This window comes from Miniopterus schreibersii (assembly GCF_964146895.1).
Source record: "Miniopterus schreibersii genome assembly, chromosome: 13".
Classification (NCBI taxonomy): domain Eukaryota; kingdom Metazoa; phylum Chordata; class Mammalia; order Chiroptera; family Miniopteridae; genus Miniopterus; species Miniopterus schreibersii.
Genome location: NC_138113.1, coordinates 60,089,330 through 60,113,524, shown reverse-complemented (window position 1 = coordinate 60,113,524; position 24,195 = coordinate 60,089,330). Strand labels below are relative to the sequence as shown.

The window sequence follows — 24,195 nt, the reverse complement described above, 5'->3', positions numbered from 1 at the left end:
CGGCCACAGCCTCGTTCACACACCTTGATCTTGTGTTCCGCTTGGGACTTTAAGTTTCTCTGTCTCTTGATCACTTCTAAGGCATTTAGGTAAAATTAGGTACACTAAGAAGTGAGAGCAGGATGGGACTGCTTTTTGGTTTATGGTTCAGTCCACCACGCTGCTCACAGGTGAAGCTATAAACAGGCCAGTCTTCTATGAAGTTTAATGGATGGCAGCAAACCCGGTGAGCAGGTGGAGCTTAGTGAGGGGCGATCTCCGTCCCCTGAGGACACCTCTGGGTTGGCTTTCGGTTGTCGTGGACACCTTGGACATCCCTGGGTGCCACGGCCTAGGGCGTGGTGAGGAGAGAGTTGTTTCTTTGATCTCCCCCTGGAAAACGAGGGTCTGTCTGTTGCTTGGTAGATGGTTGCTCGGTGAGTGTTTTATAGGGACAGGAAGTGATTGTAATGGGCAACCCGCCTGTTTGCTGGGCCTCAGGCACCGAGCGCGGGGCATTTCACGTGCATTGTCGCGTCATATCTACACACATCAGCCCTTTTCATGTCCATAGTGGGAAGGAGGGATCCACAGTCCAGGGACCTGTACTTGCTTCAGGTCCCACAGCTAACCATGCACGTGGCAGACCCAGGAGTCAGAGCCCATCAACCCACGTTCCCAGTCATCACTCCCAGTCACCATCAGAGCTCTGGGCCACTCAGGATCCAACTGTCAGGCCTGACCTGTGACTTCCTAAACGTAGTCCCTCAGCTGTTCGCTGGGCTAGGTTAAGCCTAGCATCCGGTTCAGCTGGGGTCAGGCCCTTGGAGGCAGTGGCCGTGGGCAGCTGCTTAGGTGTGGCTCCTCCCTCCTGCAGGTCTTTAGGACTCAGGCCGCTTCTTGGGGTCTAGTTTCTCACTTCTGAGGTGGTGGGGTTTGCGAAGCAAGTTTAGATGTTTCTGTTGCCCAATACATGGTGAAGATTGATGCCGCCAGAAAACTGAGACATATTTGAATAGTAACTATAAACCATTTTGTTCCATGTTGCATTCTGCTTCAGGACACTTGTCCATCCCTGCCTGTCTCCAGATCCTCCAGGGCCCAACTCACTTGCCACCTCTGATTCTCCCTCATGGCGTGATTCAGCTGACAGTGTCATTGAATGCTTCTGGGAGGCCCACGAGAACAGAATAGTCCTGCCCTGTGGGACTAGCTGGCGGGGGGTGGAGGGGTGGCGGACAGGCCCGCTCAGTGTTGCCTCATAGTGGGCACTCTGGGAGCCCAAGCATCTGACTCAGTGGGTGGGACAGAGAGGAGTTGCAAGCACTTCTCAGAGGGAGCAACTCTGGCTGGGTTTTGAAGGCTGAGTAGGAGTTAGTTGTAAGGATAAAGGGGCAAGCTGTGCTATGGGAGGTCAGGGCCTGAGAGTATGGTGGTTGGTGCGAGTACTGGTGAGTAGACTGGCTGGAGCACAAGGTGAGAATGCTGGGAGCAGTGGTCAAAGAGGGAAAGCTGGGCCTTCTCCCTGCTTGGAGCCCCTCTATGTGCTCCAGCTCACATCGCTGAGTAGTTGGGGCTTCTTACCCATGTGGGCTCCTTAAAGATGGGTTGCAGGCAGCTGAGGGCAGTGGAGAGTACACAGGTCTTCAGCTCCGCAGCCTGAGTTCAAGCCCCAGCATTATCCCTTGCTGGCTTTGTAACTTGGGGCTTATTCCTTAATTTACCCAAGTCAGCCTCTTCATGTGGAGGAAGTGACTGTCCCTGCCTCCCTCTCGGGGCTGTTGTGAAGAGTGAATGAGGCAGGGACAGAGAGCGCCTAGTGCAGGGCCGGAGACAGGCAGAGAGAGGGTACTCTGGTGAATCCAGAGTCCTAATGACCAAACCCTTCCTGCTGCCAGGGTCTGATCAGAACCATGTCCACTGACGGTGAGGTGCATGGTTTCCCCTCTACCAGGAACCCTGGATTCTGGCCCACGCAGGGAAAATGAACAGGTGGTGGGTAAGCAGGAGCTACCTGCCACTCCCAGTTTAGAACCTGTGAGTGGGGCAAGCCTCGGAAAACTGCCCACTGAGAGAAAGGGACAGGTTCCCGTGTATGCATGTTTGCAGACTGTGAAGGCATTCAGGGGAGACTTAGTCCCCCTAATATCCTGAGTGGTGAAGGCAGGGCTCCGGGGTTAGGGAGCAGAGACACAGGAATGAGCTGAATGGTTCCCCCATGTGCTGGGCACCTGGGACAGGAGTGAGTCCAGCAGACACTTCCTGTGAGGGGCCTGCAAGAGACAAGCCTTTATGTTCCACACCCAGCATGTGCCTGACACATAGTAGGCCCATAGTACTTATTTGTTTGTTGTGTCTTACAGACTCCTCATTTCCAGGAAACTGCGGAGAGCTGTTGGTTTCCCAAGGGTGTGTGTAAAATATTCAAATAGGAACCGTGTATTGAACGAAAGCTTGTCTGAATAGCCTTTTTTTTCCAGGACCCAGATCAGTGGAGTGAATGTCTCAGCCCTGAAACCCGGGAACAACTCAGCCCCACCAGTTTTTCGTTAAGGAACCAGGTTCAATGAAGTCCTCTTCTTGTCAGCAGGTGCACTTGTCCAACCACAGAGGTTACACATGCCAGGCACTCTCACACCTCGGCTGGCAAAAAGGGGATACTGAGGAAGTGTTTCCTTCCTGGATTTAAATAGCTTGATTCGTGGATTTTTTCATAGAGAAAGTCCATTGGCTTGGCCTCGTGGAAAAGGTTCAGGGGCTCAAAAGTGGAGACAGACTTTTCCTGTGGTGGCAGTTGTATCCCTAGGTTGTTGGTTTGGGTCCAGATGCCTGGAAGGACGCTGTCATCACGAAGCAGGGGCTTGAATCTGACGGTTTCGTGTATGTTTTTGCTGACCAGGGGCTGGTACAAGATAACTTCACGTTGATGGACACCAAGTCCATCTTGAAGGAGCAGCTGGCTGTGGCTGAGGCCCAGCTTGACGAACTTTACCAGCTGGGGGAGAAGAACTTGAAGCTGACACAGAAGCTGCAGGACCTGGAATTGGTATTACAAGCTGTTGTGACCCATGTAACACAGATTGGGGCAGTGTCAGGTTATGTGGTGCCCTGCTCTGATTTTCAGCTACTGGGTTGGTGCTGCTGCTGACATGCTGACCCACTGACTGTGGGAGACGCTTCCTAAGCTCAGCGGCTTGAGTGGGCACCACTTAGGGTCCCTCAACCAGATAGGGCTTGACCGCTGTGCTGCTTTTCTGTAAGGATGGATGTACATGGGTGTCGCAAAAAGGGTTTCTGCTGGTGTGTGATATGCGGGCTGAGCTGTGGTATGTTAGTCCCATGGCCTTTCCGAGTGTGTTAGGCCCAAGGCCTGCTCAGGGGCTTCACAGCTGCCTTCATCACATTACTTGCTTTAAGGCCTGTGCTGTAGCTACTTTGTTCAGACAGCACTCAGTTAGAGACCTCAGGTGTCTTCATCACCCAGGTCCCTGGCTCAACATCTCTTAGTGGTTGTAACTCTCACAGCTGGGCCTTGCAGGAGTCATTTCTGTGCAGCTGTGTTTTGGGAAGTGAGCAGGTGCACGGAGGCCCTTCATCTGGGGGAATGAGGGTGGATGCACAGGGGCTGGGGCCTGTCCAGGGTCTGCCCCAGGCTGCATCCTCACGCCTTCCCTCTTCCTGCATTAGGACCAAGACGCACACAACAAGCGCACTGAGGAGCTGCTGGAGGAGATCACAGTCCTCAAGACTGCTCAGCGGGGGAGCTCGAGTGAGTCCGCCCACCTGGGCCGGGCGCTGGAGCAGCTGCCCCAGGACGCACCCCTGTCGGAGGGTAGGCCGCAGCCCCAGGTGCCCAGGAGCCAGCCCAGCTGTGGTGCCTCCCTCATTCAGGGAGCTGAGCCCTTGGCTCTGAGTCTTATGTGTCAGCCCATCCTCACGTCAAGGACATAGGACTCTATTCAAGGGTCGTTTCCTCACAGCTCTCCCCAGGAGAACATGAAGGGCCTGGCATGCAATACAAAGTGTTGCCAGATTTCTCAGTTCCCATATGGACAGTGCCAGCAGCTCACAGACTACAGCAAGCTGACTGCAGAGAATGTCTCAGATCTACCCATGGGTGACTGAAAGCTCTGGAGGGCAGGAGACATCCCAGGGGTGACTAATCTTCACTATAAATGTCCCCTGGGCATTATTTCCTCTGTTCATTTGCATAATTGGGCAAGATGGATGCTGTCTGTTCTGTCTCCCTGGGTAGGGGCTTCTAAGTGGCTACTTCTCACGGGACCCAGGCCTCTTTCTCTCCCTCTTGTGTCTGCGCCCTGCCCAACACCCCCGACAGAGGAGGTGTTGAGTTGGCCAGGGGTAGGTGGCTGGGGGGTGCCAGTGCATCAGGAAGCCTCAGTGCCTGGCAAACAATAGCCAGTTCCTGGTTTCAAAGATAGCAACATGCACCTGAGGGTGCAAGGAATGTTTTTTGAGAACTTTACAGAGCAGGAAGGCTCTTGGCTGGTTTGGGGAGGGGGCTGCTTTTTCAATTCTGGTTAACAGTCCTAAGCATAATGGAAAGGCTGGTGAAAGCAGCTGGATATTTCTTCTCTTGCAGGGGTCCCATCAGTTCCAAACCTAAAATCAGTTCATCGAACTATCTATTGATCTGTGTGAGATGTTAGTTCTTTCTGTGGTTTATGTGGCTGCAGTCCTGGGGCCGAGGAGTCCCTCAGGAAAACAGGGAGTCCCTCGGGGTCTGGGAGTTCAAGTTCATCCGGGAGGACCCCTGCCCCTTGGAGGAACACAGAGGTGGTGCCAGCTGGCAGGGACCATCTCAGACCCAATGTGTTTCTGTAAGAGACCAGGGTGGCTGGTGGGGCTGGAAAGCCTCACTGACTCAGACTGGTCAAGGTAGTTTGTGAGCCCCTCAGGTCAGTGGCAGTGATTTATTCTCCGTGTTTCCCACTTCTACTGCTTCACTGGAAGCTCATGAACAAAATGGAATGTACTTGTGCGTGGGTGGTATGGTGACTTTTTGAGGCAGAAAGGCCTGGCCTAGAGTCCTGGCTCCTCCACTTGTTAGCTAGGTGACCCCTTTTAAACCTGTTTTCTTATCTGCAAAATAGGGGCAATGAAGCTGCCTTACAGGGTTGCTGTGAATATCCTCTGAGAGGAGACAGCAAAGCACACGCTGTGCCTGGCCCACGGGCACCAACCAAAGAAGGCTGCTCTTATCGCCCTGCCTTAGTAGAAGATATCCCATTGCCCTGGTTCTTGGGGTGCTCATGAGCATAGCACCCAGTAAAGAACCATTGGTTGTCTTCCCAATAAACTGTTGTCATCATAATAGCCTGAGGCACTGGCTTTTATGGGAGAGGAAATGAGGCTTGCAGTGAATTCCATTGTTGTACCTGAAGAACCTTCACAATCATTTCCATGAGTGCAGAGCTTCGGGTGAGACAATGGAAAAGCTTGGGGTGGGCATTGGTGACGGTTGCAGGACAGTGGGAATGTATCTAATGCCCCAGAACTGCTTGCTTAAAAGTGGTTAAAACAGTGAGTTCTGTGTTGAATGAATATATTTCAGCACAGTTTTAAAAAATGCTATTTTAAAAGTGAATGCTGCAGAGGTACTGTCCGCATGACGGCAGTGTGTAGATTACAGGTGTTTTAGTCGGTTAACGTCATTTGTAGCCTTGTCAGGACGAAGCCCTTCACGTGTCTCCTTGTGTTGATGGCGCGTGTCTGTGTGTGGTCAGCGCTGGGATACAGTCAGGACCATGACGGCTCATTTGCTGCACTGCTGAGCTGCCTGCTGCTGGGGTTTTTAGCATGTTTTGGCTTTTTGGGTCTGCACTGCTCTCCTTGGTGGGAGATGAGAATAAAGGGCGGGATGCAGACACTTTTTTCCTTGTGATGGTCCAGAGTTGCTGGGCACATGCATTTTGTTTCCAGCTTGATGTGCCTGCTGTGAAAGCCGCCCCTGTGTTCTCCCAGCCCCTAGGGTGGTGAAGCAGCAGCAGGTGGAGGTGCTGCACTATTAGCAATACAGTGTGATAGGCTCCCAGGGCTGAGCACGTGGCACTGGAGGGACAGGCAAGGGAATAACCCTGAGCCCTCCTTCGAGGGCTTTCATATACATTCATTTTTTCTTCATGAAAAAGCCCCGGGACCTACCTAAAGTCACGCACCTGGTGTGGCAGGAAGGGGCCCAGAACCCCCATACTCCTTGGATCTGTGCTCCCTTTTCTATTCTGCATTTAAGCTGTTTAAAAGCAAAGTAAAGTTTTCTATCTTTAACTTATGTTTTTATCTTGCTTCGGACTCTTAAAGCAATTTAGATATACTATGTCATTCCTTTTCCAATGTAATTGTGAAGTTACAAAATGAAATCTCTGTCCAAAGGACCTTATATGGGGATGGCAAGTACTGGGCATATGTTCCCCATGGCCTCTACCACCCCTGGCGGACATAATGGTCAATTATTGTGCCCCCCCCAGCCCCAGCTGAGTTACCCAGACTCCCACCACTCAGAGCTGGCACAGAAAATGACATCTGTTTGCCATCTCTGTTAGTCCCTGAAATCCTTGACTTGAAAGTCAGGTTAGAACTTGGTAAAAGTGGTTCCAGCAGTTCCATGGCCTTGAACTTTTGCATTGGCTTCTTCACTGTCACCTGCTTTCCTCCTCAGCTCTGGGTCGCCCCCCTGGGAGATATAAGCTGAGCCAGCAGGGGGCCATAGTGGTCTGAGGAATCCTCAAGTGCGGATCGCAACAGCACACTGTGAAAAAGAGAGGGTACCCAGATGACCTGTGGGAGACCATCCCAACCCCTCAAGCCTTGGGCTCGGGCTGATGGCTATCTTGAGCCCGGGGGCAGAGAGGGGAAATGGAGGCCCCTGGAATCTGGGTTCTGACACGACTTTGAACTTCAGCCTCCAGGAAGTCTGAATTTGAGCTGAAGGAATGCAGCTCCATCCACATCCTGAAGCTGGAGGAGGGCCAGAGCCTCCAGAGCACCATCCAGGGGCTGCAAGACACGTCCCTGGCACTGCATAAGAGCAGCCTCAAGTGCAAGGAGCTGGAGAGGGAGAGCCAGCAGCTCAGCCAGAAGGTAACCATGGGTGGTGTCTGGAACCCACGGGCAAGCAGGTGGCCAGGTGGAGCCCCCAGGTGCTGGTGAGGCTGCACAGCTGTGAGAAATGCAGAATCCAGGGCAGCCACAGGGGTAGCAGAGGGACAAGGGCAATTAATCACTGAGAAGAGTCAGGAGGCATCGTGATGTGTCCCTGAAGCAAGTGACCAGACAAGATGGACCTTTGTGTGCCTTGTTGCCTTCATCTGTGAAATGGGGTTGACTATGGACCCACCTAATAGGTGGTGTGAGGGTCATGTGAGTTAGTGTAGATGAAGGGTCCAGCACATGGTAAGCGATTAATGGAAAGAGAGCAGCGCCCTGTTCGAGATCCCTCGGTGGGCATTGGACAGGAGTAGTGATGGGAGACGCGCACCTGAGTGTGGGATCATTGATGGGCCATTTCGGGGCATTGCTGCGGGTGAACAAGGTCCGTGCTCACTCTCCTTCCCATCGGTGGGATGAGGGGGGAGGTGGCTTAACTGCATTTCTTTTCTGGACAGCCCCCGGGTCTCCCCAGCAGTACAGTGCAACACGGACATCTGGGGAACAGGCCTGGTCCTACAGTCAGGAGGACCCCATTCCCACAGCAAGGAGGGCTGGGAGAGGCTAGGATGGCCTCCTGTGCTGGCCACTCTGGGTCAGGGGATCAGTTCCTACAGCCACACCGGGGATGGCAGGGCGGCACTGTGGGCTGTGCACACAGCTTGACCACATTCTGGATGAGGGAAGGGCAAGGGAACTCTTGCTGACCACCTTGTGGGACTGGTGCTTTCAGGTGTCTGGGTGTCTGTCCCAACCTACCCATGAGTCCCGCCAGTGTCATTTGCTGAAGCTGCATCGGCAGCAGGAAGGACACGGGCTGCAGGCAGGAGACCTGGGTCCAGCTCTGCTGGCACTTTATCTCTGGGTGAGGCTCAGGGCAGCCCCTCCTGTGGAGTGGTTTGCCCAGGCCTCCCGTGGGACATCCAGGGTTCCATGACTCAGTCTCCTTGTCCCCTTGAGGCATTGTGTGCCTTGCAGCACAGTAGCTGGCAAATAGTTTGTCCTTTCTCTGTGGGACAGTAGGAAGCCTGCCTCATGCCATGTCCCTCAGTGCAGCCCGCACAGGGAAAGCCACTGGACAGTGTGGGGTTCTTAGGCTCACGTGGGCCTGCGCAGGAAATGTCTCTAAATGGCAGACCAACCTTGGCTGAAATAATAAGAATTTTCCATTAGAAAGATGAGACCTCCGACTCGGCGGGTCCTCCCGGGTCTGCTGCAGAAGGCCTGCGATGTGACCTGTGGCCCAGCGCCCGCAGGCCCGAGAGATGCTGCTGGTGCTTCTCCTCCCTCAGTCCCTCCTCTGCACAAGCAGGGCTGGTGGTGGGTGCCATCACCCTGGCACGACTCCTTAGCCCCCCATGTCTCGGGTCCCACCCATGCTTCCTCTCTGCATCAGTTCCCTGGTAGGACACCATATGGTCCTGCCACAGCCCTCAGGAGCCATGTCTTGGCTCAGAGTCCCTGGTAGAAAGGCGAGGCCACAGTTCCCAGACCAGAGCTGCCCTGTGCCAGGTGCCAGGAGCCCTGGGAAGGTGGCCGTTGCTCTGTGGAGGGCTCCTCCTTCCATCCTGCGGGCTTCCCTTCCTGCTTGGCCCGCTTGGGACTTGGCTTCATCTGTCCTGACCCAGCAGGGCTGGCTGTGCTTTCTCCCCCGAGCCTGGCAGGTGACTAGTCCCCCTTAACATGGAGTGGATGGTGCCTCTCGGCCATCAGCTAAGTACCGCAGGTGACATGGCCCAACACTGACCTTCCTGGGAGAGGGAAGGCACAGCCTCTGACAAATCTAGACAGCATGGCCACTCTGGGAGTTGTCCAAGAAGGAGGGAAAAGGGTCAGCCAGGACACTGTAGCCTGGAGTCCTTGGCCCTCTGCTGCCAGCTCTGGTCTCCCACCACTCAGCGTGGCACCCAGGTTGTAGGCTCACTTTGGTCTGAATGTCTCTAAACCTTAGCTCCCGAAGTTAACATCCTTCCCTGTAACTCAGGACACTTCTGTGGACCTTAGAGAAGGTGCCACTCCCTCATCTAACCACATTGATATCCCAAGAGTTCATTTCTTCAACGAGGATCCCTGGTTGTCAGAGGAAGAGAGGCAGCCCCTTGGGGGCCTGTCATGGGAACAGTAGGGCAGCACAGGGGCTGAGAGGCTGGTTCTGGGAACCACAGCCTCACCCCATGAGCCCAAGTCCGGTGCTTTGGGAGGGACGAGAAACCCTGTGGGGCCACTCGCATCTCAGCCAGTGAGCTCTCCTAGGGGAATGGGGTCCTTTGGGGACAGACAGCAACAAAGGCTCCAGTGCAGGGCAGGAAGGATCAGACAGAGAGAGAGGTGGGGTTGGCCAGCAGTGTGGGTGTGACGTGGGGCAGCCACATCTCAGACCAGAAGCAACAACAGTCAGATACACAAAGGCTGGAGCAACGTTCTTTCTCTGGGAGGGAAGGGGTGGAGGGTGAGCGAGGTGGGGTTGGGGCATACTCCACAGGCCCCGGCTGAGTGACAGCAGGGCTGGGGTTGGCCCACCACTGTAAATGGAGCTCGGCCACATCCTCACTGTGGGGCTTGGACAAATTACTCGATTTCTCTGACCCCGTACCCTTCCCTGAATGATGGCTGGTGACAATTGTCCAGGGCCTTCCTCCTCAGAGCCACTCTCAGGTATGGGCCCTGCCACTGAGGAGATGCTTGGTTCTCTGCTGAGTCCAGGCCTTGTGCTAGGAAGTGGGGCAATGATGAAGAACGACCAGAAAGACGTTTTTACTTCTGAGAAAGGCTCAGACACGTGGCATGTTGTAGCGCATGTTGCCATTGGCTCTGGCTGGGTGAGGCTCCCCCGTCCGAGAGTCCCCAAGTTGAGGCAGGGGGCTTGGTATGCTGACAGGGAGATGTGAGGACATGAATGGGAGCCCCAGTGTGCCCGGCCCTCTCCACTCACGGGGAAGAAGCGAGCCTGGCTGCTGTTTCCAGAGGAGTCTGGAGACAGAAACCTTTACCTGTGAGAGAAAGGCAGGGTGGCCCTCCCCCAGACAAGAGGGCAGAGCTGACATTAGAACAGCCATCTTTCTGGGAGCTTGGTAAAGCTACCTGTGCCATCCACACTCCAGACAGGCGAAGAGAGTAGGCTCCTGGTCCTGGCTGCCCACTGGGTCACTGGGGGTCTGAGAGACCGACCCCAAGAGGTTTTAATTGGTGTCCTGAGGTCTGGAGTCCTTAAAGGCTTTGAGAACCATCTTTGACTTTGGAGATCCAGTATTTAGAGCAGTCACCCCAAACCCGCAGCATCAGGGTCACAAGTCAACATGCAGATTCTTGGGCCCCAGCCCCAATCGACTATGGCAGAAGCTCTGGTGACGGGTGAGGGGACAGGGCTCTCACAAGGGATCAGCTGTTTCCTCATACTTGCGGCCTGCGAGCTGTGTGCTGAGCACTTCACACTGACAGAGGCTCCTGATGATGCCTGTTGCTTGCTGGCCCTGTGTCAGTTATGGAAACCCACTAGTGGTCACATTGGTAGCAGGAAGCAACCCTTTCTCCCACCTCCCAGCTGGTGATGAGTTTGGTGTCAATGGGAAGGACAGCAGCATGGGTCTCACCTGGGAGCGGAACCTCAGGTCCCGCCCTGGCCTCCAGAGTCTGAGTCTGTGTCCATCACGTTGTTCAGGTGTCAGGCACAGTGTGAGAGAAGTGCTGATCTTGGCCGTTCCTGTTCAGGGAGGTTGGGCACTGGTGGGTCCCAGCAGAAGAACTTTTTGCGGGGCTGGTGACTGGGCCATTGTCCAGGCAAGATGGAAGGTGGTGTGGCCTGTGGCAGGCAGTGGGCTATGGAGGGGGGAGCCACATGGGGAAAGAGGACAGGCCTTGGGGACACATTTACTTGGAGGGTGAGAGGAAGGACAGACATGGCAGAGGACCACTCCGAGAAGCTGGGTGAATAGGAATTTCCCCAACCAGGTGGAGTACCTCCAGGATATCCAGTGGGTGTGGCTGCTGGCCCCAGGACATGTGACCTGGCTCCAAGGATAGTAGTAGACAGGACCTAAGATGGAAGCAGAGAGAGTGAGGAGTGGTGAGCTGGGAGGGAAGCTGACCAATGGGGGCCAAGAACTTTTTCTCTACCATGAGCTGAAGGTGCAATCTGTGGGCTGAGAAGAAGTGGTCAAGGGTATGGGGAGGTCACTGCAGAACAAGGCCTGATGTGGGGAGGTGGCCCAGTGATGCCATCAGGAGCCAGCTTGTTTCTCCCTGCTCTGCTGGCCTTGGCAGTGGCTGTTGGACCTCCCCAATGTCAGGAAGAAGGTCTTTCCTTGAGAAAAGGCCTGTTAAAGTATCTGTGGGGCTGACAGCATTGGGATTTCTTTAAATTACAGTTCACTTCATAAAACTAACTCTTCAATGGGCTTGGTCTTTGGCTCTGCAGATTGAAGAGCTGCAGATGGAGCTGCAGAGAGAAAAGCAGAGCAGCCAGGATTTGGAGACCCTCAGCGAGGAGCTGATGGAAGATAGAGAACGATTGCACAGCGACATGGAGATCCTAAAGTCTGACAAGGCCAGACAGGTAGGTCCTCCAGAGCGAACAACTCCCCTGGAGGCCCTGCCTGCCAGAGGAAGAGTCCAGGACCATTGTCATGGCCTGGTAATTTATCAGTGGCCCATGGATCTCTGGTTTCCTCACTCAGCTGCAGCTCAGACAGCAATTCTCAGCCACAGCAGGGTGCTGGGGGCAGATGTTGCTTCCCAGGGACACTGGCCATCTTCCTTTTGATAGTCATGACTTGGAGGAGGGAGGAGGTGCTCCTGGCTATGCTGGGTAGAGGCCAGGGATGCTGCTAAGTGTCCCGCAGCTTATGAGTCAGCACCACAGGACAAAGAATGAACTTTCTCCAAATGTCCAGTGTCACACTGATCACCCTGGCAAACCTCCAGGGCTAATTTGCCTCCGACCACAAGAAGTCCTAGGGTAGGCAGTCCAGTGGTGGGACAGCATCTCAGTGAGGCCACCAGGAGCCAGGCTTCTCTCTCTGTGCTCTGCTGGTCTTGGCAGAGACTATTGTACCTCCCCCAAAAATGGGCAGGAAGAAGGTAGAGGGTGAAGGTACAGAGGGAAGGTCTCCCCAGGACTCTATCAACATCTCATTGGCCAGACCCGACACATGACTAGCCCTAGCTGCAAGGGAGGCTCAGTATCAAGCACTTGAGTTTCAGCCTCTCTCATGGTGCTGAAGAGGGTGCTGACAAGGTGCTGTGTATCATCCCAGGGCAGGCGCAATCCCCACCCTGATCTGGGTTACAGTTTAGAAGTCAGAATGACAGGTGACAAGCCAGGTAACTTCAGATGTGTGCTATTGAGGGAATGTGCGAGAGTCCTGGGAGCGCCTTGCTAGGTGTAGGACATTTAGAATAGTGGTGCAGGGCTTTTCTTACGAGCTGACACACACTGAGCCCTGGAGGGTGAAGAGGAGCCCGTGATGCTGAAGGCCAGAGCTTGGAGGGCGGTGTGTGTTCAAGGCAGAGAGAAGGTCACATGCAATGTCTGTGGGGAGAGTGTCTTAAGGAGAGGCCACAGGGGTGGGCCAGCTCCTCGGGCCCCTGCCGACCAGGATAGAAAGAACCGAGTGACATCACTTTCACTGTGTTAAGTAGGAGGAGATGTAGTTTATGTTTCTAAACCAGCCTGGCTGTTGTGCATGTGCTTGACTTTGAACTGTCTCAGTGGGGATCTCCGTGCCCTTCACCTTGTGTCCATATCAGGCCTCTGGGAAATGTTAGAACTTCTGTCGGGTCCACGGTGGCGTGGTCTTTCCAGGCCTACACTTTAGTCCCCCAGTTTGGACCCAAACCCCTGAAATATGTTCACACAGCTGCCTGTGTCTTTTTCATTGTGTTTTCTTGCAGGTCGATGATCTTGATCAAATAAGGGTTTGTCTCAACGAACTGGTCCGGTCTCTGCGGCAGAGGTCCCAGGTCACCAGTGAGGCCTGCATGAAGGACATCAAGAAGGGGAGCAGAGACCTCCACCAGATGGGGGCAGAGACCAGCACCAGCCTCAACAAGCTGCAGTTGGTGAAGCAGCAGCTGTACCGGGACCTGGAGCAGATGACCGAGCAGGTGGAGCAGGTGGCGGAGCTGGAGAAGGAGAAGGAGAAGCTGGCCAGGGAGGTCTCCTCTCTGAAGACAGCCACCGACGCTCTGGAGTGTGAGAACCAGGGCCTGATACTGGAGAACCAGAGGCTGCAGCAGACCCTGGAGAGCAGCAGCCAGAAGTCACAGGCCCAGGAGCAGGAGCTCGGGGAGCTGGAGGCAGAAAGCCAGGCCCTGCAGCAGGGCCCGGAGGCCCAGCAGCTCGCCACCAAGCAGCTGGGGAGGCCCGAGGAGGAGGCGCAGCTGGCAGCAGCTTATGAGGCCCTGCTGCAGGAGCACACGTGCCTGGGCTCGCTCCACGAGCACCTGTCAGGGGAGTACGAGGCCCTCAAGGACGAGCATAGCCGCCAGAAGACGCTGCTGCATCGCACCCTGGAGCTGGTGCACAAGTCTCAAAAGGATAGGTGCGTGCCGGCTACTGGCGGGCAGACTGGCGGGCTCCCCTGGGCTCCTGTCCCCCCTTCGCTCTGGCCCCTCGAGTTTCCTCTGGACCTGCTGCTTCACAGTGAATAGAAGTACATCGAGCTTCACCTTCAGCGGTGTGGCTTTTGTGCAGCTGGAGACGGGGGCAGGAGGGTCCCCAGGGGGAAGGGTGTGCACACTACTCCCAGTTCAGGGAAACCACGTGTCAGCTTTGGGGGCCCTGCTCCCCTGAAGATTCCTACTCCCTCTTCCTTTTGTCTCCAAACCAAGAATGTCGGGGGACGTTCACCGAGCTGCCTGTCTGCAGTGATGTGCTTCCCTAGCTTCCCAGGCCTGTTCTTCCCTGTCAAAGTCTCAAAGTCTGGGCTTTTTTTTTTTTTTTAACTTTTAATTTTGAAAACTTTTGAATAGATAGGAATACACAGAATAGTGCAGTGAAAGCGCTGTGTGCCATCACCAGCTTCAGTCCTTGTCAACACTGCCTTTCTCGGTTCATTGTGACCTCCTCTCTACCTCCATGAGCCTTTTCTTTGGGGTAAAACTGATGTATGTTGAAATGCATAAATCTTAACTTTGTGCTCCTGACAAATGGGGGCTTTGTGTGCATGCAGTCCGCCAACATGACCCGAGCTCCTGCCGGGCAGATCCTGATTGCGCCAGGCCCCGGGAAGGTGCAGCAGGACCCAGAGCCTGGGAGAGGTGGATGTGCATGGGACTCAAAGGCGGGAGAGGGGGGATCCTCTCAGACACCTGGAGCAGTGCAGGAGGGAGCTGTCGTCCACACATTGTGCTTGTGAGACGTCCCTGCTGACGGTGTTTCCTGTGACTCTGCCTCACAAGACGCGAAGCAGATGCTGGTTCTTTAGTGGGAGCAGCTGAAGGGCAGGAGTTTCCCTCGCAGGGATCCAGGGAGGCCGCTAAGCCAGCCAAGCCTGGTGAGGGCATCTGATGATGTCGTGAGCCTGGGGGTGATGACACTCATTTATTCACTTACCTAGCACTTCCTGTTGACTCTCTTTGGGGCCTTCCACCCCCTTTTCCACCCAGGTCTCCATCCTTCGGGGCTGCTGGCATGTCTGCTCCTATTAGGCCTGCTCCTTCCAGCCAAAATGAGCATCATGAGCCTCTTGGCATCTCCATCTCTCCTCCTCCCGCACCCATACTGTGTTCACGTGATGCTTAGTGAGCATCTACTGGATGTGGGTCCTGTGTCTAGATGTGGCGGGAATGCACCCAGCTGACTAATGATGGGAAACTGGTGTGGTGCCCACCCCTCACCAGGTGCTTACAGGCCTCATCCTTAATGTCCTGTCATATTTATAACAGTGTCATGATATACCTAATGTCCTGTTATATTTATAACAGTGTCATGATGTACCTAATGTTATATTTGTAAGTGTCATGATGTGTTCCTAATGTCTGTTCAGACCGGGAAGGTTTGTGCAGGTGGAATCTGAATGGCTCTGAAGGAGGAGTTCATTGCTGTTTTTCCTGTAGCTTCTTGCTCCATAAAACATGCGGACCTACTGTGCTACTCTGTAGGTTTCGCTGGTTGGAAAGATAGCTAGAGACCCCTTGGTATGTCTGCAGCCGGGCTACAGGTTTGTGGTGCAGGTGCCTGGAAGACAAGGATGATGGCTCTGCATTCATTCCATTTGACACAACACGGACACTCACTCGTTCCCCAGCACACGCTGGCTGATGTCAGACCCCGTACTAGGGATTCAATGGGAGCAAGACTCTCTCAGCGTCTTCCTGCAGCAGGGCAATTACTAATGGTTGGAATATGCTTGACCAGTGTGCTTGTCCAAGACACAACTGGGAGGCAGGAGTCGGGACCCTAATGGTCCATGGCCCTCTTTGTCAAATGGGGATGAGTTTTTCCAGAATCGTTAGCCTGGATGAGAAAGATCACCACCCTGCAAGCCAGGCAGAGCCCACCCCCACTTTTCACCTCCCACTCGGGGCAGCCTCTGCCCGTGGCTAAAGGCCATACGCACATTTGTCTTGAAACAGCCGCCTGAGCTGGTTTCCGAGTTTGAGTCTCCACAAGTGTTGGCTCCAGGCAGATGGTACAAGGACAGCTGATAGGGGGCGGGTGGGACGGGGGTGGAGGGCTGCAGACGACTCAGCACCTTGGAAGTGGGGAACTCCCAAGCCATCCCCGGACTTGGAAGGTTCCAGCAGGCAGGAAGGTCAGCCTGGGGGAGAGTTTCCTGAGCCATCCCCGGACACAAGAGGTTCCCTGGACATGAGAGGTTCCAGCGGGCAGGAGGACCAGGCTGTCCCTGGACACTAGAGGATTGGCCAAGGGCTGGTCAGGGCCTCCCTCTTGTGCTCTACTGCCCTCCAGAGACACTGTTCTGTAATGAAGATTGAGGCAGGAAGAAAATAAAAGCCCCAAACTGAGGGGTAAGTTATGGGGGAGGTTAAGGGCTGGATTGGCAGTGCCTTGAGGAGCAGGATGTGTCTGTGTGTGTGCATGTGTATGTGCAACTCGCCCCGGCAGCTGCTTGGGCCCCACCAGGCAAGCCTCTGGTCAGTCGTGGTGTTCTCAGCAGACTAGCAGGGGGAGGCTGCTGTGACAGGGACTAGAAGGGACCACGGAGACACCTCAGGTGGGAGGAAGAGAGCTCAGCTCCGCAGCTGGAGGAGATCCCCCAGAGCTGGCCAAAGGCTGTCCCAACTGCCATTCTCCCATTTCTCAGCTGCCCAGGCCCACTCCCTGCCCATCCGCATCCCCCTCAGCTCTGCAGAGAGAAGCTGCTTTTGGGAGGCTCTGCAGTCTTCTGGGGTGCCTGTTCCTAGTGGGTGTGTTCCCTCCACAGGCATCAGGACATGGTGAGACACGGGGCGGCGCTGGGGCAGCTGGAGAAGCTGCTGAGCGCTGAGCGGGAGGCTCTGCAGCTGGAGCAGAGGGTCAACGACAACGTCACAGACGAGAACCGGAGGCTGCGGGAAGAGCTGGACAGGTAACTGCCCCGCCCCACGCAGCGGCGTCTGCCAGGGTTTCATTCAGACCAACTCACTCAGCAACCGCTGAGCAAAGCTCCAGAAAGTCCTCTGGTGATGGTATATTTTTACCAACCCTGTCAACTGCTGGATGGTAAGAAGGTAAAAGGGGACGCCAGCTGGTGGCTGGGATGGAAGGACTAGGGACACCTGGGATGGTGCCCTGTCTGGGCTTAGACAGCCTCACCTCCCACACTGGTGAGGATGATGATGGCATCGGGCCCGGGCACCCTCAGCCTCTAACTCCAGCGATCGGGCCCGTGAGGGAGAGAGGGAGAGCCAGTCCTCATTCACGAAATCCCTGTGTATGAATCACCTACTGGCTGAAATGTCCTTGTAACCCCCAGACTGGCACCTGTGGCCTTTCATGGATGTGCCCAGAGTGCAGGACACTGGTGTTGACTGATGCGCACATTTGCAGCTGAGGCCGACAAGGCCTTTGACTCCTGCCTTGTGCCAGCGCTCACACTGCAAATGAGCGTCCTGCTCATGGCCCAGTTAGTGCCATGATTTTCTCGTTTTGTGCTTTTGGGTGGCAATTTTGCTGTTTGAAATGGCCCCCAAATGGAGTGCTGAGTGCTGCCTAGTGCTCCCATGTGCAGTGCCGCACCGGGCCTCACAGGGAGGACACGAGTGGTAGATAAGGCTCCTGCAGGCAGGAGTCACAGTGCTGTTGCTGTGAGTATGTTACACAGGCATCTTTATGTCTTGTTCAGTTGACACAAGTGTGCCCTGAGACTTACAGGGACATGGGGAACAAGTTCAGTGGACACTGATTCTGTGTTCACAGTGATGATAGAACATTATACTAGGAATCATGGGAATTGACTGAGCTCTTGAACAGGTGAAGAAACAGCTCAGTGAGATTAAGTCACTTGTTCAAGGTCAGTGCTCCTAGTTGACACAGTCAGGTTTCGAGTCCAGGTCTTGTCTCAATCCAGAGTCATGACTGTAGGAAGCCTTCCTCCCCACAGCCTTGTTTTAGAATGTCCTGAAGGGCTGCAAACTCAGGTGCCTCTGGTGGCCAGGCAGGTCCAGGACATGGGGGAGAAGTGTCAGCGACAGACCAGACCCTCGTGGAGAGCACACACCATATGAAGGCATCAAATGGGAGGCTGGCCAAGGGCTTTTGTTTATGCTTTTTTTCCCCCAAGAATCTAGATATCTGAATGTTGATGTGAAACTTAAAAATTTTAAAATCTTTATAAACCAATTAATTAAAAACAACAACTGTGTAGGCCAAACTGGACACATCGGTGTTCAAACTGAGTCCATGAGCCTCTGGTAATTGGAGTTGCTGGTATAAATCTTCCCCCAGGAAACCCAGTGGGGTAATTATGATGATGACCATAATTTCACTGGGTTTACATAGTACCCAGCATCTCATATTTCATTTATCTCAGGAGTTGAAATTAGAAAGGGACTTGGAATTGGGGAGAAGAGCTGGGCATAGGCATAGAGTTTTAGAGCAAAATTGTTCTGGCTCAGTGTTTTTTAAAAGTGTTTTAATAGAAGAACCCTTTATCCAGGTAGGCAGGGATGCCAACGCCTTAAGTATAAAGAGTGCTAATAATGATGCTGTGTTGAAGTGGTGTCCGAGCCTGCCTCTCCTGTCCCCCAAGCCAACAGTGGGACACCAGGGGCAGCCTTATAGAACCCCAACAGACAGTTTGAAAACTGCTGATTTTGTTCAACCTTCATTTACACATGAGAAAAACTGAGGCCCAGAGAGGTTGTGGTTTTGAGTAAGGTTGTACAGCTGGGACAGAGCCTGGGAGTGCTCCTCAGCCCTTGGCCCTGTGTCTCTCCATCCCCAGGGTTGATATCTGGCACCAGCAGCTGAAGAAGGAGCTTGAGGAGTTGCAAAGCCACAACAAGGAGCTGCAAACCTCACTGGAGAGCTCCCAGCTGGAGTCGAAGCACTGGAAGGCCCACTACCAGGAGCTGAAGGAGGAACAGGAGGAGCTGCGCGCCCATAACATGGAGCTGCAAGCCTCCCTGGACAGCTCCAAGCTGGAGGTGGACCGCTGGCAGGCTCAGTATGAAGAGCAGAGGAGGGAGCAGGAGGAGCTGAGCGCCCACAACAAGGACCTGCAAGCCTCCCTGGACAGCTCAAAGCTGGAGGTGGACCACTGGCAGGCCCAGTATGAAGAGCAGAGGAGGGAGCAGGAGGAGCTGCGTGCCCACAACAAGGACCTGCAAGCCTCCCTGGACAGCTCCAAGCTGGAGGTGGACCGCTGGCAGGCCCGGTACCACGAGCTGAAGGAGCAGCACCAGGACACGGAAACATCGCTCACCAAGTCCCGCAAACAATGCGAGGTGAGGCCCGGGGCTGGTGGGCCTTAGGACGCCGGGCTGAGTTCCCTGGGCTGACAGCCTTGGTCTCGGCCAGGTGGGAATGGGCCCTCATTGGGGTCTGTGCTCAGAGACTGTGTGAATGTCACACAGAGGCCGAGGGGAAGCCAGGAGTATTTGAAGGGACGAACTCCATGACTGGCAGGGATGTGTTAGGAAACACCTTTCATCAGGCCGTGGCTCTTTGCAGGGTCGGGCAGTGCATGGAGACAGCCCAGTACTGCTTCATGTCTGTCTTCCAGCTGAGCACTTTGCTCAGTGCTGACCCGGGTCCTCTCACTCAGTTCTGCACGTCCCCCTACTGGGGATCCAGCCTGCAATGCAGGCGTGTGCCCTGACTTGGGAATCAAACTGAGACCTCTTGGTGTGTGGGACAGTCCTCGTCCAAGTGGACCACACCAGCCACCAGCATATTGATGAGATATGTAACATTATTTTTTAAAATTGTTAAGTCCTCAGAATCTGTTGTATATTTTGCCTAATGGCACATCTCAGCTCAGACTGGCTGCATTTTCAGAGCTCGGCCTCCACGCGTGGCCAGCGGCTGCCTGATTGGATGGTGCAGTGACAGAAGGCTTGGCCGTCCCCAGATCATTGACCGTATTAGTCATTCTGACTGGCCTAGCAAATACCGAAATGGCCATCTTTGTGCACGTGGCTCTCTTCCTCTTTGGAAGTAGATTCCCACCATGAGTCATGGGGTGCATGGCGTTTGAGACATTGTCGATCTGTGTTTTAGATGCTGTTTGATCTCAAGGGGGACTTGGAGGAAGAAAATCACTACCTCTCGGAAAAGATCCAGATGATGGACCAGAACCTGAGGCGTCTGGAGCAGAAGTTGGATAATCAACTTCAGTACCATGAGGAGCAGCAGTACATGTAAGGGGTGTGGGCGGGCTGGGACCTGTCCACAGAGGGGTCCTGCTTTCCAGCTCCAGCCTAGACCCTGACATTCAGGGCAGAGAACCCCTGGGGCGCATCATATCCCAAGGGTGAGGGGACAGACCATCCTACCACGGCATCCTCCTCTCGTTTTCCCTGGGATGGTCCTAGGTTTCTGCAAGTGGGGTGAATGGCCTTTGCTTTTCAAAGACACTGCCCTCTGCCAGACACTTCGTGATCTGCTTTTGGAATGAAGTTCACTTTAAAAAATAGGACAGCAGCAAAGAGAGGCCCCCAGGGAAGGAATTCAGGTCGAAGGCTGAGCCCTTCCTATGTCCGCTTTTTCTTCATGGGCTGGGGAATGGGTTGTGGTGCGCTGTGACTGTCCTCCCTCTGCCAATATCTACAGGGTCCTGGGTTTGCCGGAGGCCCTACAAGGTGCACAGGACCAATTACCTGGTCGCCAGGAACCAGAATGGGAGATGGGATGTGAGCAGAGCTACATACACACCTGACATGTGTTGAGGGGCTCCATGGGGGCGTAGAAGGAAGTGTGGTGGTGGGAGTTGGGTGCTGCTGCTGACATGGATGGGGGAAGGCTAGCCAGTGGGGGGCACTCATGAGGGAACCTGGTACCCAAGGGGATGATCTGGCGACGGTTTTGCATTAGAGGGTATCTGCAGGAGGCCAGGGTTTCCTGAGCCTTCTCTGAGCAGACTGTTCCCCAGCCCTGGGAGGGCTGCGGTGTCTGCCCTCCATGAGTTTGTGCAGCTGGCAGGGGGGCAGGGGGCAGGCCGTCAAACCCAGACAGGAAAACGCTCTAGCATAAGGCCAAGCAGCATGGCTGTGGGAGCAGAATAACACAGACGAGAATAGCAGATGTGGAGCCAAGGGCGCTGGGAGCTGAGCAGGGTCGATGGTCGGGGGCCCTGTGGTTTGCGAGCTACCACCTTTCAAGGGTGCTCACCCACAGTGAACTCCTGGGAACGCCTTTGGTTTAGGCAGGACTGTGGCAGCTTCATGACCGGAGCAGCCTGAGCAGCTGCCTTGGTCCAGAGGACTCATTTTCAGGCGAGGAAACCAGGGGTCTGAGCTGCCAAGGCCACACCAGCTGCAAGAGGCAGGAGTAGGACAGGAGCCAGCAGCCCCCTGGGATGCATTGTATGGATATCACCACGTGCTCCACTTGGGGACAGGGTAGAACAAAAGCAGGCCATCTGCCTCAGGAAGGCCAGGCGCCCTCTCCCCATGAGTAGGGTGCCCTCTTTTGTCCTTTCTGTGTTTTTGAAAATGTGAACTGATTTCCAGCATTTAGATATTAAGAGATTTTGCTTCACACCCTGGGTTTCTGGATCCTTTGGGAAAATGACCAGAAGTTCCGCCTCCTCGGGAGCAGCGCTCCTTTGCAGGGGCTGAGTTCAGTCCCACGCAGCACCGAGCGCTCAGCCAGGGCAGCCCAGCCACTCTGCCTGGTCCTTCCAGGCCCGCTTTGCTCCTCTCCTCCTCTGTCTGGCCCCAGAGAGGCTCTGAGTTTGCTTCCGTGGGAGTGTTATCAGAAACCAACATTGGAATGGGTCGAGGTCAGAGGTCTGACTTTGCTAAGCTGACTTTTGTAACCTTGATGCCCATCTAACTGACTGAGGGCAGACCCCTGCCCACCATGGAAGGTCTTGTAAGTCTGCACCTGCAAATGCCAGCTTAGCCCTGTATCTGCCCCTGAGTGCACAGTTTCCTGAATTGACTTGGCCTGAGAGTCCTCAGGGTTTCCAAGCTTGAAGTTTCAGGTGATCCGGGGTTTGCTCTCCTAAGATGACATACAGCCTGGTCCTAGGTGCTCCAGCAGGTCTCCTCCAGGTGTCAGGGTTCCTGGACCACGTCTGATGCTTCCATTCACACATCCCCACCTCTGCGACCATGATGGTCATGCGCACCATGATGCCTGAACCCCAGAAAACTACGGGCTCTTCTGGGCCAGGTCCCAGGCTGGGCTGATGGGTCAATTCATGTGTTTTATTTTAAAAGCCAGATTGTTTTTTCTTTGTCCTCTATTTACAGAGATGAAATAGATGCCTTAGAGAGACAAAAGGAAAACCTAGAAGATAAATTCATGGCTCAGCATCAGTTCTCTGATCCGGCTCCAAAGCAGTGAGTTGACTTAAGTTCCAGTGACTTAAACAGAAGAGAGGGCTTGCTCTCTCACAAGGAGGGGATGCTGTAGCCACCTGGAGCGGTGGCCAGTGGGTGGGCCCGTGTCTTCCACTGTATGACAGGTCACCTGTGTGCAGGTCCCTTCCAGCACAGACAGGATTTAGGGTTTCTTTCAGTTCCACCCTCCATACTCATGGCTATCCTACGGGGTATGGCAAATGCCAGCTGGCCATGAGCCTGTGTAAGGGGGAAAGGGGTCTCTTGTTTTAGAGCCATTAAATCAGGAGTGTCAGGTTTTGTCTCAAGATTTCAGGACATAGAAAACCATGTTTCTGTTTTGGGAAGGAAGCTTGGGTCAGACACCTGAACCAGCACACATGATCTTCAGGCACAGGAACCTCCTGGCCTTGAACCTAAATTCTTCTGGATTCATGGGACCCCAGGGATTTCCACAAACACTTCCTTTCTCCAGAGAACAGTAGGCTGGTTGTGGGCTGGCTCGGTCCCTGTCCAGCAGGGCTTCCCCTGGTCCCGGGCCTGAGCCCCAGGAGCTGGTCCTTCAGACGGTCTTGCCCCAGCCCAACTTTGAAGTCGGATCCCCGTGAGTCCTGCAAGGCCTCTCTGTGGAAGTCACAGAACCACAGAATTTCAGAGCCTCCGCCTGACCCCTCTGTTGACAGGAATCAAGGCACCGATGAGGAAATAGAGTGATTTGTGTGAACACAGTGCTGTTTCATGCAGAGCCAGGATTCAAACCCAGATGGGGTTGTTCTGTTAGGTCAGAGGACCTCCATTTCCAGTCAGCTGCAATGTATTACCCTTAAATTCACTGTTTTTATTTATTTTATTTATTTTTAATCCTCACCCGAGGATTTTTTTTCATTGATATTTAGAGAGAGTGGAAGGGAGGGAAGGAGGGAGGCAGAGTGAGAAGGAGAGAGAGAGGGAGAGAAACATCGATGTGAGAAAGACACATCCATTGGTTGCTTCCCATGCACCCTGACTAGGGCCCGGTATTGAACCTGCAACCCAGGTACATGCCCTTGACTGGGAATTGAACCCACTACCCATTGGCGCACAGGCTGACACTCTAAGCACTGAGCCACGCTGGATGGGCAAGGGGCACTGTTTCCAATTCAAACGGCCCAATCTGCCCTGCCTCTGCCCCCACCCAGATTCCTCAGTGCCGGGAATGGGCAGAGTATCCCAGCCTATTTCACTTATTATTAACCGTGGCAGCAAATGAGAAGGTCCCTGGCTCTTCCTGAAAGTGGCATTTTGCTGGGAACCTGGAGCAAACATGGATTAGATTAGCGCAGAACCACGTCCTGTACTCGGCACAGGCAGCCAAGAGCTGGGGGCTGTGTTTGAAGTTCTGTCTCCCGAGAGGCTAGTGTGGGTTTCTGCCACGATGAACGCTTCTCCCCATCCTGGGTCTGTGCTCATTAACAGCAAATTAGGTTCTACCTCAGAGCCCCGGATACGATCATTGTGGTGATGGCAAAGAGGGCCCTCATTCTGAACCCCTAATTAACAGCCAACTTCCCAGGCGGGTGATGGAAATCCCAGCTCACTGTAGGGCACCCAGTGACCATTGGAGGGGTGGCCAGGGTTGGCTGTGACCTAAAAATCTACTTCTAACTAGGAAAACCCGCTGGACAAAAGCCAAAGCTTTTGTCAAATTCATCAAGCCAAAGAAAAAGCGTTCCAGAGAGGGACCAAAGTCCCCCCCAGACAGTGCTGCGTGTCCGCAGGAGCCCCTCGAGGCCACCCCATCGTGCTCACACTGGGCAGAAGAGCAAGACCCCCCCAGCGGGCCCGCGAGAAAAGGTAGGAGGGTCTGACCCGGCTGCAGGTGAAGTGAAGGGGGGGTGCCAGGCCTCCCTCCTGGGCAGGGTAGAACCAACGGGACAGCGTGCTGGGGGTGCACACGTGTGCATAGGAGCCTGAAGGGGGTGTGCTCCATGCAGGCACATCTGGCTCCTTAGGTATGTTAACAACCAAGTAGGAAACACAAACCCACCACAGTGTTGTGTCAGTTCGGTCCCAGAGCAAGGTAGTCACTTTAGCATGAGAAGCCTCATGCACGGTGTG

General features: G+C 54.4%; 1 protein-coding gene across 1 annotated transcript in view; it reads left to right on the top strand.

The window, feature by feature from the left end:
* LOC308566297 (protein Daple-like) overlaps positions 1 to 24,195 on the top strand; it is a gene marked incomplete at both ends in the record, with an annotated part of 61,520 nt that overhangs the window by 20,296 nt on the left and 17,029 nt on the right. The window contains 9 exon segments of the mRNA XM_081156444.1: positions 2,879 to 3,025; positions 3,667 to 3,811; positions 6,902 to 7,080; positions 11,561 to 11,698; positions 13,036 to 13,685; positions 16,533 to 16,676; positions 18,534 to 18,704; positions 18,828 to 19,035; positions 19,811 to 19,950. Of these exon segments, the coding sequence (XP_081012570.1) occupies positions 2,879 to 3,025; positions 3,667 to 3,811; positions 6,902 to 7,080; positions 11,561 to 11,698; positions 13,036 to 13,685; positions 16,533 to 16,676; positions 18,534 to 18,704; positions 18,828 to 19,035; positions 19,811 to 19,950 (1,922 nt within the window).